At 44.6% G+C, this 14,711-nt stretch overlaps 4 protein-coding genes across 4 annotated transcripts; 2 read left to right on the top strand and 2 right to left on the bottom strand.

Annotated features, from left to right (window-relative positions):
- The first annotated feature begins 94 nt into the window (after positions 1–94).
- On the top strand, positions 95–1,096 carry BCIN_03g02610 (hypothetical protein). Its single transcript, XM_024691830.1, has 2 exons — positions 95–417; positions 489–1,096. Exons 1-2 carry the CDS (start codon positions 359–361, stop codon positions 832–834), a joined length of 405 nt encoding a protein of 134 aa, XP_024547603.1. The 5' UTR covers positions 95–358; the 3' UTR covers positions 835–1,096.
- A 34-nt stretch (positions 1,097–1,130) lies between these two features.
- Positions 1,131–4,397, bottom strand: Bcpep3. The gene is made up of 3 exons (XM_024691831.1): positions 4,115–4,397; positions 1,449–4,059; positions 1,131–1,393 (listed from the first exon to the last, which is right to left on the bottom strand). Exons 1-3 carry the CDS (start codon positions 4,335–4,337, stop codon positions 1,309–1,311), a joined length of 2,919 nt encoding a protein of 972 aa, XP_024547604.1. The 5' UTR covers positions 4,338–4,397; the 3' UTR covers positions 1,131–1,308.
- Positions 4,398–8,348: 3,951 nt separating this feature from the next.
- Positions 8,349–12,781, top strand: Bcste11. Its single transcript, XM_024691832.1, has 2 exons — positions 8,349–9,820; positions 9,877–12,781. The coding sequence occupies exons 1-2, from the start codon at positions 9,404–9,406 to the stop codon at positions 12,331–12,333; spliced, it is 2,874 nt and encodes a 957-aa protein (XP_024547605.1). The 5' UTR covers positions 8,349–9,403; the 3' UTR covers positions 12,334–12,781.
- An 8-nt stretch (positions 12,782–12,789) lies between these two features.
- On the bottom strand, positions 12,790–14,150 carry BCIN_03g02640 (hypothetical protein). The gene has a single exon (XM_024691833.1). It carries the CDS (start codon positions 13,921–13,923, stop codon positions 12,985–12,987), a length of 939 nt encoding a protein of 312 aa, XP_024547606.1. The 5' UTR covers positions 13,924–14,150; the 3' UTR covers positions 12,790–12,984.
- Between the last annotated feature and the right edge of the window lie 561 nt (positions 14,151–14,711).

Below are 14,711 nucleotides of genomic sequence, written 5' to 3' on the forward strand. Positions count from 1 at the left end.
ACAGGCCAGACTACTAGAAGCCTTGAGTAAAGGTAACATTGAGTTCTTTACTATCACAGCTATGAGCTATTCAAGTAATCCCCGAACATGTCTCGGATCTGTTGTGTTTACAGATATCGATCAAACAGTTGGAATCCACAACAATTGTTGGTACATGCCCATCGGTACCCATATCTAAGATTTCTAGCAAACAGAGCGGTTTCCAATCTGATTTCTATAAAAAAAACACAGAACTATCTCCTCGAAACCTCATCAACCATCTAGACAAACATTTCCTCTTCACCGGTTACTTCAAAATGTCGCAAAACGCCATCGAAACTCCACCCTCCCTCCCGGACGTCCTAGCCCAAAATATCACATGCATCAAGAAAGGAGAATGCGAGCTCGATCTACCCAGCTCATTCAGCTTCGGTCCACGTGAGTGACATATCTCCAAATCCTGCATTCAGTATTCCCTTCCTAATCCTAACTAACAACCCCTCCCCCAGGAATTGTCGGAGGCCTAGTCATGTCCCTGCACCCCCCTCCTCACCACCGAAAACGGCCCGCACTGGATCTCCTACCAAACGCCCTACCGCCCCACCAGTTTCCGACGCGTGCAATCCCATCTCAGATTTTCCGTGCCCCTCGCCCCCCAATCCCCCAGCATCCGCGATCAAAGGCTCACCCCCTCGCACTCCTCCACAAGTTTCACAAGCGAATCCCTCAGTTTCCTCCTCGACATCTCCTTTCCCATTCTCGGTAATTTTTACCCCGAAAAGGCGCCTGGGGGACACGCCGCTACCGTGCAAGCAGGGCTGGAACAGAAGAGAGACCGAGAAATGGGTGTTGTGAAGATTGTTGACGCGGAATCTGGATCGTACCGAGCCCCCGCGATGATTACTTCTCTGGCGACGAGTATTGAGATTAAGAAATTGTTGCCGCCGGGAGGAACGAAGTGGTTGTTTATGAGAGCGCAGGCGAAAGAGATTAAAGATGGAAGATTGAGTATGGAAGTTATGATGTTTGATGAGGGGATGGAATTGGTAGCGCTGAGTCAACAACTTTGTCCAATTATTGATTTTTCAAGAACTATGGCTAATAAGCAGAAGCTGTAATATGTTTCCTGTGAGTATGGTGGGTGTGATGGCTGGTCAGTTTGATATTGCTTTCTTCACTTGATTTGCTATCTTGGTAAACTTAAAGACGCGTAAAAGTTGTAGAAAATTTCATCATAATAAATATCTATTTAATTGCTCAAAGAAACTCCTCCCAAATGCATCAACTAAGGTAAACTAGCATATTAAATATATGTAATGCCATATCCACCTACAATGCCCACTCATTTATATCATCAGCAGACGTAACAAATGGTTCATCAATTCGTTTGATAGCAAAGTCGCTACAAAGAATACTGTTTCTTGAGTTAGCAAGACAAGACACGCCACCAATATGATAGAAAAACTTACCAAGCACTAGCTACCAAACCATCCAACTCTGCAATCAGCGCCTCCCTCTTCGCTCCCATAACCATGCCTTTACTGATCGACATCTGCACTTCTCTAATCCTCTTTGCTTTACTAACTCCCACCTGATCCATAACTCTCTTGCCTAAGCAATCGCTATGAAAAGCATGCTGACAAGGAAATACAAAGAACTGTCTACTCAGCAACGGTAAGGTGCACACGTAGCATTTTTCACCCGGTTCCACAATTGCATAGCGTTGATCGAGGGCGGCAATATCAATCTTAATATTAGTAGCCGTTTGAGAGGATTCGTCCATTTCCTTCTTGAGAGAATCGATATTACGACTATAATCTTCGAGCGCTGCGCATATTTCTTCCTTGAAATCATCTATGACGACAAAATCTGGAAAGAAAGGAATCAAGTCTTCGATTTTGAGAAGGTCACAACGTTTGAGGAATTCAATAGCGGTTTTGATGCCATTTGATTGAGAAATTACTTTTTTGGCCACGGCGAGCCAGAGTTTTTTTCGTAATGGAGGATTTGAAAGAGGACGATCGGCAACGAGTGAGGCGAGATCTATCTCTGAATGTGCGAGAGCGAGTTCTACTGCTTGTAGATATTGTCCCATGGTGCTGTATATGTGTACACATGATTGAACTCGCGAGTGCTGAATGCAGAGTCGAAGAGCAAAGTCTGAATCAAAACTTGGCTCATCACCTTGTGATTCGAGATATGAAAGGAGGGCCGATTCATCCTTTGATGGATGAGAGGCATAAATTGAAATTAATGTATTATGTACGGCCGCATCGGTTGAGTTTAGGTGATTGATGACATGTAGAAGGTAACGGATGGCTTGGTTTTGAGAGAGAGACCCCTGAAAATACTTGTCGTAGTTCAGTAAGGCTGGAATGAGATTCCGAGGCTTCAAGTCCGAGTGTCTTATAAGAATATCTACAAGATCAGTGGCTACATGTGTCATGAGTCCACTGCTGTATCTGTAAAAGATTTCCGGTGCTGTCTGCTTCTTTAATACATTCAACGCCTCCTTCCAACGTTCTCTCTGAATCCAATAGGAGAGAACGTAATTGTAATCGTTTACAGCACTAGCATAGAAAAGGAGTTCATCTTCTCTGCCGTGACTGCTGATTATATCGTAGGTGGTCTTCTTGTCAAGGTCACTCTTGTATTTTGTGACGAAATCTTGATATTCAGTTCGAATTGTGTCTAATTGATTTCTCGTCTCTGTGGGATTCAAATTCTCAGATAACTCCGCTTTAGTGACGATCATATCGTCAAGGGAGTTAAGCTTCGACATAAAAATCTCAACAAGCCAACTCGCAATCATGATGCGTTGCATAATTGAGGCCTTTCTGTAAGTTGTGAGTTTTGTAAGGAGATACTTTCGTAAGGCATCTTGCTGATCGTTATCAACGAATGTGAGTGCAACTTGTTCAAACGGTTTGCTACTCTTTCCATAAACCCCTGCAGCTTCGAGATATGAGCCCTTGCTAATGAGATAGTCACCAGATGCTGTGGCTACAGCATCTTTCTGAGCTGGCCCTTTAGCATAACGTAGAGCTGCATCAAAATGTTCTGTCTGCAGCATAACTTTCCACACATCTCTATCTTCGTCTGTGACAACAATTTCATAAATTTCTTGTGTAGTGAAGAGCCAAAATGTGTTCTTCTCCTGATCAGCGAACAGTCCCAGTGCTTGTTGGCCAGGTTCCAAGACCACTTGATCAAATATCACTCTATCATCAAGTCGATTAACGGCAACAACACGCCCCCCAATCAGATGAAGAATATGCCATTGAGTCAACGCAATCGAATCGATTGAATCTGGAACTGGCTTCTTGCGACCCATCGAGTTCTCTGAAGCTGGCAATTGAGATCTAGGTAGCAATTTCGCCTCGGTAAACAATCTTGCACCCAAATCCGAGGTTGCAGGTGTAGTCATTAATGTACCGTAGTATACACCTTGTGATGATAACCATGCAAAGGTACGATCTGGGGTCAAACTTTCCATAGACGCAGAGTCGGGATGATTTGGAGACACTACAAGAGAAGAAGCTGCAGTTGTAGATATCCTAGACAACTCATGAACCGTGGGTTGTTCCGTCTCAAAAAGCCGTGTAAATATTGATGCACCTCCTTCATGTGCCACCCGGCCAATCTTGCCTATCAAGTGAAGCACCCGACTTTGTGTAGCTACCATTACTCGTCGAACTTCTTTGGCGTCAGGTCTACCAGTAACAAGATCCACCCATAGTCCAGTAACAGGTCCATCTGGAAGCCTCATAAGGGCTTTTAGGTACTTGTCCTCCTTACGGTAAAATTCCGTAGCTGTTTCGATATACCCTTCATAGATCATTCCATCCGAAGTCCCAATAAGTATTTCCCTGGTCGAGGATGTCGGTAACGAGGGATTCCAGGCAATACATTCTATCGATACACCTCGTAGTCGTGAAAGGGGCCTGGGCTGCCTGGATTGTGTATGGAGGTAATAGTTTTCCCCTTGTGAAGTACATATGATCAGATGTGAAGCTGTTGGGTCAAGAAACATGCGCCGTATCACTCCAACTTCCGAGGTCTTTTTAGGAAGGTCAATGTCTAGTTTAACAGTCAGCTAGCGGGTCAAAGGGACAGAAAGGGCTTAAAGTCTCACCATCTATATCTGCAGGATTATCCAGGTCGATTCGGAGAATCCTGCCATTCGAAAGTGCCAGAACCAGGACATTGTTTGCAACCTGCGCCGCTACAAAGTCGGAGGCTATAGAGAATTGAAGTTGTACTTTTTCGACATTAAATATTGGAAGCGCGATCTCATTGAGATTGAGATCTTGTAGATTTCTTGCGGCTACATAGCCGCTTGACGGGTCGAGAGCCATCCGTCGTTGTTATATGAGCTACCTCATGGTCGTTGAGCCCAAGGCTGTAATTCGCTGTCCAAGGCTGGCAAGCCATAGCTTCAACTTGCACTTGGTGACTTAATGGTAGGCCGTATTGATATCACGTGATTAACGGTCATACCACTATCGTTTATATCGTCCTTGTGCAGAGTGAGGGATACGAGGCTTCTTATTTTGCGGGTAATAGCATTTTATCATCCTGAATGCGGTGTATCTATATACAGCATCTAATTTGAAGTTCTACAACATACAACTTGGAGTTTCCTTCAGGCTGAAGAATTCTGCTCAGGTCTGGTTAGGATTAAACAATGACAAATGATAGACCTACCCTTTCCACAGAAATAATACTTTTTGTTCTCCTATTGCAAACACTGCCGGTACGGGACAGCTGATCTTTACTTCTACGAGGCTGTGTATCTAAACCCAAAACGACAACTCTCTGATGTCACCTCGAAGCACGCACTCGTGAAATGGCTATGGATTCCACAGCATGATTCATCTCGTATGTCAAATCTGAATACATTTTCCTGCAGCTTACGACCACTCTTGGTGGTACCGGTACGTGTTGGTAGCTACAACCCTCGTGGTCCGAGGTCGTTAGCATCTGTCGTGCTGTCTCGAGGTTTCCGGGAGAGAGTAAATACCCTCTCCCGGTCCTCCCACTAATCCCACTGGGGTAGTCCTAGATCCCAATGCGAAGCATAATTGTAATCTGTATCGGCGGGACGACCTGGTATGGAACCTGCTAGTCAGACTAAGCCAGTCCACTTCTTGAGTTGCCGATTTTTGTCCATCTGTGCGGAATCTTGAATACGAAGTCAAACGTCAGCAGGAAAAGTTTGGAACCCCCTCGGCCTGGGAATTGAGTTTGTGAGCACAGTGAATTTCGGGGGATCTTGGCTCAGCAATATTGAAGATATATTTCCATGGGCAGGGCAGGGACGCAAAATTCCTCCGGCTCTTGGAAAGTCAAGGTGTCAAATGGGGGCGGAGGTTTCACCACCCCTGAGCCAAAATAGGAAAACAGTGTTTATAATATATTTCGATTTGTGGGGGCTTCACATGCCACCAATACTATGTTTAGATCAGTAGGAATGAAAAGATATTGGAGAAGATGATAGGCTAAGAAAGGTCGAGAGACAGGGGATATCGAGGCAACCGTGATGTAGCATTGAGAAAAAGAGATTAAGAATGCATGAAACGAGTTTTGATAAGGAGCATCTTCTTTCTTCTTCAGACGAACTCCAACAGGTGAGCTCATATCTTCAGATATAGTGTAGATCATGCTGGAAAGGAAATGATGCTTTGTGTTGTACGGCCGACCCAGGCCAAAAGAAAGGAAGACGTCGAGACTGATGATGCGTAAAAACTTTGTCAAACAAGCCAAAGACGACGCGAAAGAGGAGTTGAAACAAGCATACCGAATATCAATGTTTTATGGATCCGCATCTGGAAGGATCTTTTTGCGGCTTTTGAAAGCAACGTAGTAACCTTTGATTTCCAAGAAAAAACAGAGTTACATGAGAGTACATGAGAGTACATGAAAGTAGCACCTATGTACAAGTGTTCACGACATGATTCCTTTTCTCGGTAGTCGAGAATTTCGAATAAGTCCGTATGGATTCCAAGACTAATGCTCTAGCGAATAATGCCATTGGTCCAGAGAGCTCCTCCTATCTTTTGTCAATGCTTTCGCGACCCTTGGAGTTTCATAATTGATCTACGGTCATTAGGATTAGATCATTGGACCATTTCTCAAACATCAAACAGAATCATCATCAAGATCACCAACTGAATGGTGCCGGTATTCTATCACGCCCATTGACAGCGGCAAATCAAGGAGCGACCCTCGCCTCCGAAAAGGGTTGTTTATTTATCGTCAAGATAGTTTGCTCACCCGGCGATTGCCTTTGGGCCCTTTTCATGTTGGGCTCGATGCTACTCGCGATTAGGGCATATATCATCATGTGGGCAGTCAGTAGCTCTGTATAATTGTGGATTGCACGAAAGTGTGGGTAGCTTACGGTTGGAGGTCGGAGGAAAGATAAACTTGTTGTAATGGGCAGTCGCAGGATGTCGCCGCCACTGGAGTGATGCATGGTCTAGCCATAACCATACGGCGGTTTAGCGAGAGCTCATCGGCAGGTTCATGCTGATAATACGATCCTACGAATGGTTCTTCTGTTCTCTCCATCTTCGCATTGGGTATTCTTATTACGACAATGGCATGTACGTAGTGTAGGCAGGGCAGGCATGACATACCACGTATTGGTCCACAGTGTACTGTGTAGATGAGAAGATATAAAGTCTGTGGAATATTCAGATGATGCGGTACCTCTGAACAACCCTCCAATTTTCCGAATTACCATTTGACACTAGTCGACGCTTCACTTTGGAGTATTTTTCCGACTTTCTTTTTTAAGTTTTTTCCCTCTCTGGCACTGACAGCTAAGATCCCTAAGGCTGTCTGGTTTATGATGCTATTTTCCGGAGCCACTCTCCCCCGACCATTCGCGCGCACAAGCTATTTGGACCAACCGACTTTGGGGCGTTTCATATCTCTCTAGGTAAAAGTAATCAGCGACTATCAAACGCCGTGAGTCCATGCCGAAACCAATTGAAAGTGGAAGATCGGGGTCGTCTCTAGGACGACCAAAAAGTTGAGACTGTGCGATATTTTGAAGGGAGGAGGCAAAGAGGCAAAGAGGCAAAGAGGCAAATTATTTATCCCGACAAATAAGATTTATGAAAGTATTCAGCTTTTTATATTCATCTGACTACCTACCCACCGATTGCATGAAAATTTGTTGCCAGCGCATAAGGTAGAAATCTGGTAGGATATACTGTATGTACATGTGCGGCCTTTGGGATCGCTATGTCTTTCCTTGTTTTTCTCGAGAGATGGGGATGAACACACATACAGACAGACAAGCAGACAGACAGACAGACAGACAGACCGACTGTACCGAAATTCCTCAAACATTGGATCGTCCAGGGTCCATCGTCCATCGTCCCTCATCCATCTATTTTTTTTAATTCAAAGCATGGGGAAAAGTGGTGGTTACTCACTAGAAGTATCGATAACGGTATTCGTTAGTTGAATAAATTTGGATGAAGCCCTATCTATCGTCCTCAGACCCTCTCTGTCTTTAAGCCCGCTGGCCTGAAGGTCTCTCTCTCTTGAGTCTTCACCCTCGTAATGAGGAACAGAAACGCAAATCCAATCCCCACCTCACATGATCTAGATGAATCGGTTTTGTTTTCCGGAGAAACATTTGGAGTCATCCTACATGTTTGCCGAGTAGAAGCATCGCATCCCCAGTAGTTTCCGACGCATTTTGACCGATATGGAATGTTAGATTATGTTGATATGCTTCCTCCATCAGTTGCTGCGATCTAGAATGATTTTAGTTGCAGAGTCCAAAGTAGAACTGCAGATAGCAGCAGCTCAAGTCGCATACGGGCTTACCGCAGGGTGCTAAGAGTTAAGTAGGAATAAGTAGGTAGGCGGCTCGGTAAGGAAAGTTGTGAGTAAAACTCGCTGTCTAGCTGTGTAGCTGTTTATAACTGTCTATAACTGTCTAGCTGTCTATAACTGTCTAGCTGTCTATAACTGTCTACCTGTCTATAACTGTCTACCTGTCCATAACTGTCTACCTGTCCATAACTGTCTACAACTGTCTACCTGTCTACCTGTCTATAATTGTCTACTCCACACCCATCTACCCAATAATCACAAGCAGCAAAGCACACTTTGCTAGTATCTACATTCTCCACACTGTGCAAAAAGTTCTCTGGGAAAAGGCTTGAAAGATGCATAATCATTCCACCCTTGACCATATTGAGTTAATCTTATGATTACGCCTTTTCCTCTCTTTGCCTTAGCATGTACATGTCTGTTCAATCCCTGTTCCCTTCATCTTCATCCCAAGGCAAATCAGAACGGGTCTGACTATCCTCACTCATCGCCTCTCTTCCCTTTTTTTCCTTGGATCCACTCATGCAAAACGTAGCGTGATAGCTTACTTTGGCAGCCGCGTCCATAATTGTCTCAGAAAAGACCTTAATCAAAGTTCGTATATCGTGGATTCGTGGATGCGTGGTGAAGCCAGTCGTCGCTCCCTTCAATCAGCGTCGAACCTTGAATCAGACCTTACTTGACTTGCGTCGAGGCAATAAATAAAGCGAAACCCAAGCATTCGGTCGGTCATTATTCATTGCAAGCTTGGATCGAAGTGAGCCGGCCTATAGCGACGTGCAAATATTGACACTTCTTCTTTATTTTATTCATCTAATCCATTTTCTTCCTCGTTTCTTGAGGAAACGCCGACCGACCTATTCCTAATCCATACCCTCAACACCTTCCTTGGATTCCCCTCTGAGTCTGAGCCTCTCCACTTGCACTTCAAAACTTAACTCACAACAACAATCCACCTCAGACTGGCCCAATCCCCAATCCCCAATCCCAAATCCCACTCACATGGGCACGCTCGCACGCACTTGTACTTGCACTGGCATTACTCTTACCCAGCCCTCCAGCACCTCCACCTCCTGCCTCGCAGTGTCTGTTCTTTAAATTCTATCCCGCCCCAACTCCACGGCCCACGAATCTTCGATAGATCTTTACCAGGTGTTATATCTATAAACTCTTATTAAAATAGATCCTGGAAGATCTATATCGGCCATACAAGGAACGGCATACCGTGCAACACAATCATTGAGCAATTGAGCATTCACTCGCATACATATAAAGTACCGGCCTACCTACCCACGCAAGAAAAAAGAAGTCCTACACCACTTCAACTCGCTCCATCCACCCTCTCGACACTCCCTTTGAAGCGTTTGATCTTCAACCTTTCAAACAAACAACTGCCATCTGATCTTTGCATTCATTCGCCGGACCTCAGCTTTTCTGTCTCGTTTTCGCAAATAATTATCTCGCCAAGTTTATCCACTTTCACTCCCAATTCGCACCTGCTTTTCCAAATCGATTTCGTACATTTAATCAACAACCAGCTTCATGCCTATTTAATGACATCCGCGCAATGGCAATGCTAGCTTCAAAGAATCCCTTTCCCGCATCGCTGGGCCCGTCCTCGTCTTCCTTCTCTTCTAATTCACAAACGGCCACTGCTCAGTCGAGTAGAAGAGCGCCCGCCATGTTGGCCACAAATCAAACATTCGCGAGCCCTACAGAATCTGAGTTTTCAGATGTTGACGGTCCAGAGTCGGCGAAACGATGGGACGAGGATCAAGTTGGCGATTGGCTAAGGAGTGTCAACTGCGGCGATTATGAGAAGTTATTCAAGAAGAACAATATAAATGGCGAGAATCTTTTGGAGATGGACAAAGCAGTCCTTCAGGAAATGGGCATTGAAAAGATAGGAGATCGCGTTCGTTTATTCTTGGGCATCAAGAAGCTCAGGACCAAGGCGTATGCCAATCAGAAGAAAAGAAATAGGGTAAGCATCCGTTTGTTTCTCGTTGCAGCGGATCGATATTGATGATTCAATCACAGGACTCTTTTGCGACCTTGGATACCTTTGCACACACTCCATCTTCCTCTGGTTCACCTCGTCCCACAAACTCCGCAAGTCGGAACATGTCTACATCTACCAATAAAAGGTTCTCAAGGCAGTTTGATACATTCAATACCGCTACAGCGATTCCCGAGAACGTTAGCAAGCCAGTTTCGCGACCTGTCTCACCTTTAACAAACTCTGAAGTTCGGCCTGTACGACAACAGCAAAGATATGGTATCATGAGCCCGGCAGAACAAATGAAGCGAGACCAAAACCAAGGATACTTTAATGGATCAAGTAACATTAGCATACCAGGCAGCGCTGCAACTATTTCCGGAAGACGTCCCACCACTCCATCTGATCCCACACAACCACAGATAGCTCGGCTAGCTACTGGACATACTCGAGCCAATCCCAGTATCGACGGCTCACTCATGGCTTCATTGCCAACAAACCAAGATGTCATCAGGGTGATATCTTCCAAAGGTGTCACAAAGGTGGTCAAGGTTGCAGATTGTAGCTCTTGTGACGAGGTAATGCGATTGACTCTGAGAAAATTTGGCTACCGTGAGGATCACGATCGGAACTATTGTTTCTGGGTTCTTGCTGGTGTTGATCCGGATCCTAGCCAATGCCGTCGATTGCCAGAAGCCGAACTCTGGCGTATCATCAAAGATCAAAAGAGGGCAGAAAGAAACCGACTTATCTTGCGAAAGATACACGCAGGCGAACCTGGTGACGACGAGCTGCAGCGAGCCGCTAGCATCGCATTGGAGGAGGCTACCACAACTCATAATCGCGCCATTGAAACATCTGATAACAAGCGCAGTCAACTCAAAGTTCAGAAAATGCTCGGAGAAACCTGGAATGACAATCTTCAGCACCCACTATCACCCGCCTCGTTTCAATCCACTGGATCAAATTTGTCCATTACCGAGAGGGAACGTAATGTATATAATGCGGCTAAGGATCTTGAAAGGCCATTGCCAGCCGACTCGAGGGAGAGCTCAAGACATAAGGCCAGCAAGAAAGGTGGCGGTCTACGTCACTTCTTTGGACAAAGGCCTCCAAGTGAATTGATCACATCGGATTTGACGACATACTTCCCCGACCATCCTCGCGAAGAGATTGATCGTACTGCCAGACTTTCATTGCGGAGATCCACTCGTCTTAGTAAGGTCAACAGTCGTTTGAGCGTTGCCAGTAATTTGAGCTTTGCTTCGAGCGTAGCTGATGCACCTCCAATGCCAACAATTGCCGATACTTGGCTCATGGGCAATAGCCAATTAGCAAAAATTAGGCCATTAGACCTTTCGAGGGCAACTAGTAGTCGATTTAGAGATTCGGTAGCTTCTTCATTACTTGACATCGTCCAAGAAGAATCACCAACCGAGCCAAATCGCAAATCTTATGTCTCATTTGCGACTGACAGCGGATCTGACACTACCAATGTTAATGTAACTACCGACGATTCAAGTAGCGTGAGAGATAGCTACTTTGAAGACGGCAGCACAGAAGCTGGAGATTCTCTGAAAGAGATTACTCAAGCTCTGAATAATGATGGTGAGGAACTGGATGAGGAACTGGAGAGTTTCCTGCAGGGTGACTCTTGGGATGACAGTAAATGGATGAAGGGTGCACTCATTGGTCAAGGTTCCTTTGGTAGTGTTTTCCTGGCTCTGCATGCTGTCACTGGTGAACTGCTTGCGGTCAAGCAAGTCGAGACACCTTCGCCAAGTACAGACAGTAAAAACGATGCTCGCAAAAAGAGTATGATTGACGCTTTGAAGCGCGAGATCAGTTTCCTCCGCGACCTCCAGCACCCCAACATCGTCCAATACCTTGGAGCAAGTTCATCTGACAAACATCTCAACATTTTCCTCGAATATGTACCTGGTGGTTCTGTTCAAACCATGCTTAATTCTTATGGAGCATTGGGGGAGCCTTTAATTCGAAGTTTTGTGCGACAAATCGTTACTGGCTTGGCCTATCTCCATGGTAAAGACATTATTCACAGAGATATCAAAGGGGCAAATATTCTTGTTGACAACAAGGGTGGAATCAAAATTTCTGATTTTGGAATCTCGAAGAAGATTGAGGCATCAAATCTTCTCAATGGACCTGGCAACAACAAGAACCGACCTTCTCTACAAGGTTCTGTCTTCTGGATGGCACCTGAGGTCGTCAAACAAACCGCCTATACACGCAAAGCAGATATCTGGTCGCTCGGCTGCCTTGTCATTGAGATGATGACAGGCACTCACCCATTCCCCGATTGCTCTCAACTGCAGGCCATCTTCAAGATTGGTGGTGCAAGAATTAGTCCTACAGTACCGGATGAGGCTAGCCCCGATGCAAAGATCTTTTTGGCTTCAACTTTTGAAGTTGAACATACTAAACGACCAAGTGCTGACGAGTTGTTACTCAGCCCATTTTTAAACCCAATCACTTGATTAGGTTATTGATAAATCTTTTGTGGCACATGTGTTAAGTTAGTATATCTTCAAATGCATTGCAAGCGCTGGACATTGCATCGTATTGGAGTTTCTACTTTCAGCATATTCATTTTCTTGTACACATTTTTCTCATTTTCTTTTCTTTTTTTTTTGATGTCGTAACGAAACACGATACCCAACGCTTCCTATGGATTTAGGCATAATAAGGGTACATAACATAGACGCATGGATGACGGGAGGAGTGAACTGCGAAATCACTGGTTGATCTCTTCTTTTGGTGGCAAGCAGGTACATTTTAGGGGGCAATGGAAAATGAAGGCGGACATTATGAAACAATGTATTCAAAGGGGGCGGAATGGAAAGATGGAATTTCAAAGTGTACAAATATAGGGTAGTAGCCGATATGATCATCATGATTCAAAATTATACAGAAAAATATGTTTTAAATGTACTTGATCCATTATTTCAATGTGACTTTGAGTGTTAAAATCCTGCAATCTAGACAAGCCATAAGGTATAGGTTGTCTCTTCTTAACTTTGGAATCCATCTATGAAAGCCAAGTTCCTGTTTCATCTCTCTGTTAACTTTTCAAATCCTTCATCACATCGCCGTCACCGCCATCACCATCACCACCACCATCGCCATCATCAGACGCCCCCTCCCATCTCGCAAGCGGGAATGTAAACACGCATCACATCTCGTACATACGATGAAGGAAACCCCTTGGAAAGCGCATCCTGAATCCCGCGATTCATGCGCGTGATGTATTCTGGATTAGGGGCGGAAGGAGTGGTGCGCTGGGTATCGATGTAGGTTAGTGCACGGGTTTGAAGGGGCAGAGATTGCTGCGAGGTGGTTGCGGTTGCGGTTGTGGTTGTGGTTGTGGTTGTGGTGGAGGGAGAATGGTGAGATGGTTTAGAGGAGGAGAAGGATGGAGAGGTAGAGGGATATGTAAATGGGGATGTTGATGCTAATCCAGTGATCGAAGAAGTAGAAACGGAAGCGGGAAATAAAGACAATAGGAATGAAACCGCGGGCGCGGAAAGTGTTGGCGAGACGGATAGGAGAGTGATGCGAGGATGAATTTTTGTGTATGCGAAGGGTACGCCTTCGCTGGTGTCGAGGAGGGTTTCGTCGCGGGGGGAGAGCGTGTAGAGGAGTCCGTAGATGGGGGGTTGAGGGGTGAGGGGGGAGTGTGTCTCTTTTGCTGCTTTGAGGGGAGGGGGAGGGGGAGGTAGAGGAAAGGCGGGTGGAGGATTGTTTTTGTTTTTATTTTTGTTTTCGGCATCCTTCCCGTCTTCCAAATTACCTTCCTCTCCCTCCTCACACCCAAACTCAGACTCAGCCCCCTCTCCCTCTCCCTCTCCCTCTCCCTCTCCCTCTCCCTCTCCCTCTCCCTCTCCCCCACAAAAAACAATATTAGCATATCCCCTCTGATTCACTATCCATCGATAATCCTGCAACAAACCCATGCCCACGAAAATCGAGTCCGGACAACGCATTTTCATCTGCGCGAGAGACAGGTTGGAACCGTAGGCGAAATAGAGGGTTTGTGGTTTGGGGGTGGTGGGGTCGGGAGTGTGCATTTTTGATTCTTTTTTTTATTGGTATGTCCATGAGAAGGGGGGGAATGATGAGGATGGTGAAGTATGTATAGCCAGTTGATTGATTGATCGAGAGCGCAAGTAATAGTGCCAGTGCGAGGAATCGTAAAACCCATATATTCACCTACTTACCTAGAGACTCAACCCCCGAACAGGAAAAGAAAAATCCAAATATGAAACAACTTCACATATCCTCAATCAAAGAAATCATATGTAATATATATAACCTTCTATCAAATCCCTTTCACACTTATACGCACGTTTCAAACTTCTATCTTATACTATTTTATTCTATTCTGATCTATCGATCCCGATTATTCACATTGATAATCGGCTAGTTTATTCATTTATTTGTTTAGAATACTTGAATAGTAATAGTGAATTTCTAATAGTAGAATATCGATTTATGAATTATTTGATTCATTAATTAAAGAAAAAGAGAAGGAGGAAAAGATAGAAAAAAGGAAAAGAAGGAACTATTTTCTTCTTTCTTTCTTTCTTTCTTTCTTTCTTTCTTTCTTTCTCACACTTGCCAGCTTTCACTTTCACTTTCTACCTATTCATTTATCTATTCATTTATTAATTCCAATGAATTTCTCAGAGGTACAAAGAAAAAAAAAAAACAAGGAGAGAAAAACCAATTCTCTCCCTATTACCAAAACGCGTATATCTTCTCAATATTAAAATCCAAATCCAACTTATCACATACACATATACAATCCCTCAACTTACATTTACATTTACATTTACATTTACACAATCCAACCAAC

The sequence above is a fragment of the Botrytis cinerea genome, chromosome 3 (genome assembly GCF_000143535.2).
Source record: "Botrytis cinerea B05.10 chromosome 3, complete sequence".
Taxonomy (NCBI): Eukaryota; Fungi; Ascomycota; class Leotiomycetes; order Helotiales; family Sclerotiniaceae; genus Botrytis; species Botrytis cinerea.

Bases quoted from the DNA above. Each gene is read 5' to 3' on its own strand.
- BCIN_03g02640 (XM_024691833.1), bottom strand. From the start codon at position 13,923: ATGCACACTCCCGACCCCACCACCCCCAAACCACAAACCCTCTATTTC.
- Bcste11 (XM_024691832.1), top strand. From the start codon at position 9,404: ATGGCAATGCTAGCTTCAAAGAATCCCTTTCCCGCATCGCTGGGCCCG. The intron at 9,821-9,876 runs GTAAGCATCCGT...ATTCAATCACAG, and splicing joins ATCAGAAGAAAAGAAATAGG to GACTCTTTTGCGACCTTGGA.
- Bcpep3 (XM_024691831.1), bottom strand. From the start codon at position 4,337: ATGGCTCTCGACCCGTCAAGCGGCTATGTAGCCGCAAGAAATCTACAA. The intron at 4,060-4,114 runs GTGAGACTTTAA...CTGTTAAACTAG, and splicing joins TAATCCTGCAGATATAGATG to ACATTGACCTTCCTAAAAAG. The intron at 1,394-1,448 runs GTAAGTTTTTCT...CTCAAGAAACAG, and splicing joins GGTTTGGTAGCTAGTGCTTG to TATTCTTTGTAGCGACTTTG.
- BCIN_03g02610 (XM_024691830.1), top strand. From the start codon at position 359: ATGCATCAAGAAAGGAGAATGCGAGCTCGATCTACCCAGCTCATTCAG. The intron at 418-488 runs GTGAGTGACATA...CCCCTCCCCCAG, and splicing joins CTCATTCAGCTTCGGTCCAC to GAATTGTCGGAGGCCTAGTC.